Genomic DNA, 2,746 nt, shown 5'->3' with positions numbered 1-2,746 from the left:
TTTCTATAGCAGTCACGCTTGTTCTGATTATTTTTTATTACTATAGTGAAGTGATGTTATATAAAATATATATTATAACATAACATAAAAATATCAATTCCAAAAAAAAATTTAATTTTTTTAATAGTGAATAGCTATTATATATTAATACTGTTATAGTGATGTCTCACGGTACATAAATTTCGGAATCCTTACCCTAGCTCCACAGCCAGCTAGCTATAGCCAAATTTACTTCAAGATTTTTTTTTCCAACATTAAACTTGAACTTAAAGCCCATCACCATTCACCACCATAGAAACTTCAGATTCCTTATTCCTATTATTACATAGCCTCTGTCTCCAAAACTCACAACACACATCTTCCTCCATTCTTACACAAATAACACTTCCCTGTTCTTTCACTTTCTGTCCATTTTTCTCAGCTCAACATTATTCTTTCCCGTACACAATCAAAGCAATGAAATTTCCCTTGTTTTTCAGATTATTAATAAGCTTCTTGTTCTTACTATACAAACCCCTGAAATGTTTTTCCTTTACTACTTTCAACACCCAAAATAATTCAACAATGTTAATTTTGGCACTAAAAACTCAAGAAATGTCATCTGGGTCCTTCCCTAGAGCTGCAAACAAGCTTCCATTTACACACAATGTAACTCTCACTGTTTCTCTTTCAGTAGGTACACCTCCACAGAATGTTACTATGGTACTTGACACAGGCAGTGAACTCTCATGGTTACATTGCAACTCAACCCGAATCAACCAACCCCTTTTCAACCCGATCCGGTCAGTTTCTTACCGACCCGTTTCTTGCTCATCACCAACTTGTACGACCCGAACACAAGATTTCTCTATACCAGCTTCTTGTGACTCCAAGAATTTATGTCATGCTGTGCTTTCTTATGCAGATGCTTCATCTTCTGAAGGGAATTTAGCTTTGGATACGTTTAATATTGGTGGGTCAAATTTTTCGGATACTATATTCGGGTGCATGGATTCGGGTTTCAGTAGTAATTCGGATGAAGATTCAAAGACAACCGGGTTAATGGGTATGAACCGTGGAGCACTCTCTTTTGTTTCACAAATGGGGTTTAAGAAGTTCTCATATTGCATTTCGGGTTCGGATTTTAACGGCGTTTTACTTCTTGGTGAGTCCAATTTTACTTGGGTTTTGCCGTTAAATTACACGCCGTTAGTGGAAATTTCACTTCCTTTGCCTTATTTTGATAGAGTAGCATATACTGTTCAACTTGAAGGTATTAAAGTTTCGGATAAATTACTTTCAATACCAAAATCCGTATTTGTACCCGATCATACCGGAGCGGGTCAAACCATGGTTGATTCGGGTACCCAATTTACATTCCTACTTGGTCCAGCTTATACTGCACTAAGAAATGAGTTTTTGAATCAAACTAAGGCAACTCTTAAGGTTCTTGAGGATCAAGATTTTGTTTTTCAAGGTGCAATGGACTTGTGTTATCGTGTACCTGTTAACGCAACGAAGTTACCTGCATTACCATCGGTGAGTTTAGTATTTCGGGGCGCGGAAATAACGGTTTTGGGCGAGCGATTATTGTATCGAGTACCCGGTGAAATTCGGGGCAATGACTCGATACATTGCTTCACGTTTGGAAATTCCGAGCTACTAGCTCTCGAGGCGTATATTATTGGTCACCATCATCAACAAAATGTGTGGGTGGAGTATGATCTTGAAAAATCTCGCATTGGTTTTGCTCAAGTACGGTGTGATGTAGCGAGTCAAAGATTTGGTCTCTATGGTTAATAAGAGGTCAAATATTTACTATTCTTTTCGGATATTATACATAATTCGAGTAAAAAATAGTGTGTGTTTCTGCCCGAGTCCAACAACAACAACAATTACAACAAATCCACCTAATCCCATAGGTGGGTCTGGGGAGGGTAATCTTACTCCTACACGCGTGTGAAGGTAGAGAGGCTGTTTTTGCGGAGTCCATAGCACCAAAATAGATGGTGGAAAACATGTTGATGCAATTAGTTATACTACTATGGTGTGATTAATTGACTTTTGCAACTAGGTTTGAAATGTGGCGAGTGGTCCCAAGAAATTACACCGATGCAATTTATGAATTGCCATACTGAAGATGAAAGTGGGGTTGGTTTCATGGCTAGAATATGGTTGGTGATTTTAAAGAGAGGATTTCAATTAAGAAGATTGTGCTTTCACAATATTGTACATTACCTTTTTTGAGTTAGACAGAAGTTGGATTGTTGAAAGTAGATATTCTTTGAGCTGGTTCGGCCATAACTGTGTGGCTGAAGATAAAGGGTGTGCTGATTTTTCAAAGGCAATTAATAATCTTCTTGTAGATTCTTGTCGTGTTTGTAGGGAAATATATTGCTTATTGTAATAAATCTTCTTAATTGTTGGAAATAATTTTTCCGAGCCATTGGTATACTTGTGTCTCTCCAATATCATTGTCAAACGGCTGTACTTGTATTTTTGTAAGAGGCTGTTTCCACGATTTTAAAATAAAAATAAAATTTAAACATTGAACCACCTGGTAAAGTTTTCTGTAGATATGCATGTTTGGGTTTACTCTCTCTGTTCTATACATATGTCTCCTCCATGCCTCTTGGGCTTGCTTGAAATTTTCGTAATTGAAAGATTGATCTTCAATATTAAAGTTGAGATGAACAAAATAATTTAGCCTATCCTGTTTATATATACACATGTGTGAAGAATTCTTAATCTTTTTCGTATTCTACTG

At 36.7% G+C, this 2,746-nt stretch overlaps 1 protein-coding gene across 2 annotated transcripts; it reads left to right on the top strand.

Moving 5' to 3' along the window:
• Positions 1-209: 209 nt before the first annotated feature.
• Positions 210-2,433, top strand: LOC109220579 (aspartic proteinase PCS1-like). Of its 2 annotated transcripts, XM_019385043.1 has the most exons (2): positions 600-782; positions 905-2,433. In XM_019385043.1, exons 1-2 carry the CDS (start codon positions 692-694, stop codon positions 1,777-1,779), a joined length of 966 nt encoding a protein of 321 aa, XP_019240588.1. In that variant the 5' UTR covers positions 600-691; the 3' UTR covers positions 1,780-2,433. The 2 variants fall into 2 exon arrangements, with proteins under 2 accessions (XP_019240587.1, XP_019240588.1); XM_019385042.1 differs by having other exon boundaries at positions 210-2,433.
• Positions 2,434-2,746: the final 313 nt, after the last annotated feature.

This window comes from Nicotiana attenuata, unplaced genomic scaffold, assembly GCF_001879085.1.
Source record: "Nicotiana attenuata strain UT unplaced genomic scaffold, NIATTr2, whole genome shotgun sequence".
In the NCBI taxonomy this organism is placed as follows: Eukaryota; Viridiplantae; Streptophyta; class Magnoliopsida; order Solanales; family Solanaceae; genus Nicotiana; species Nicotiana attenuata.
This window is presented reverse-complemented; position numbering and strand designations above follow the sequence as displayed.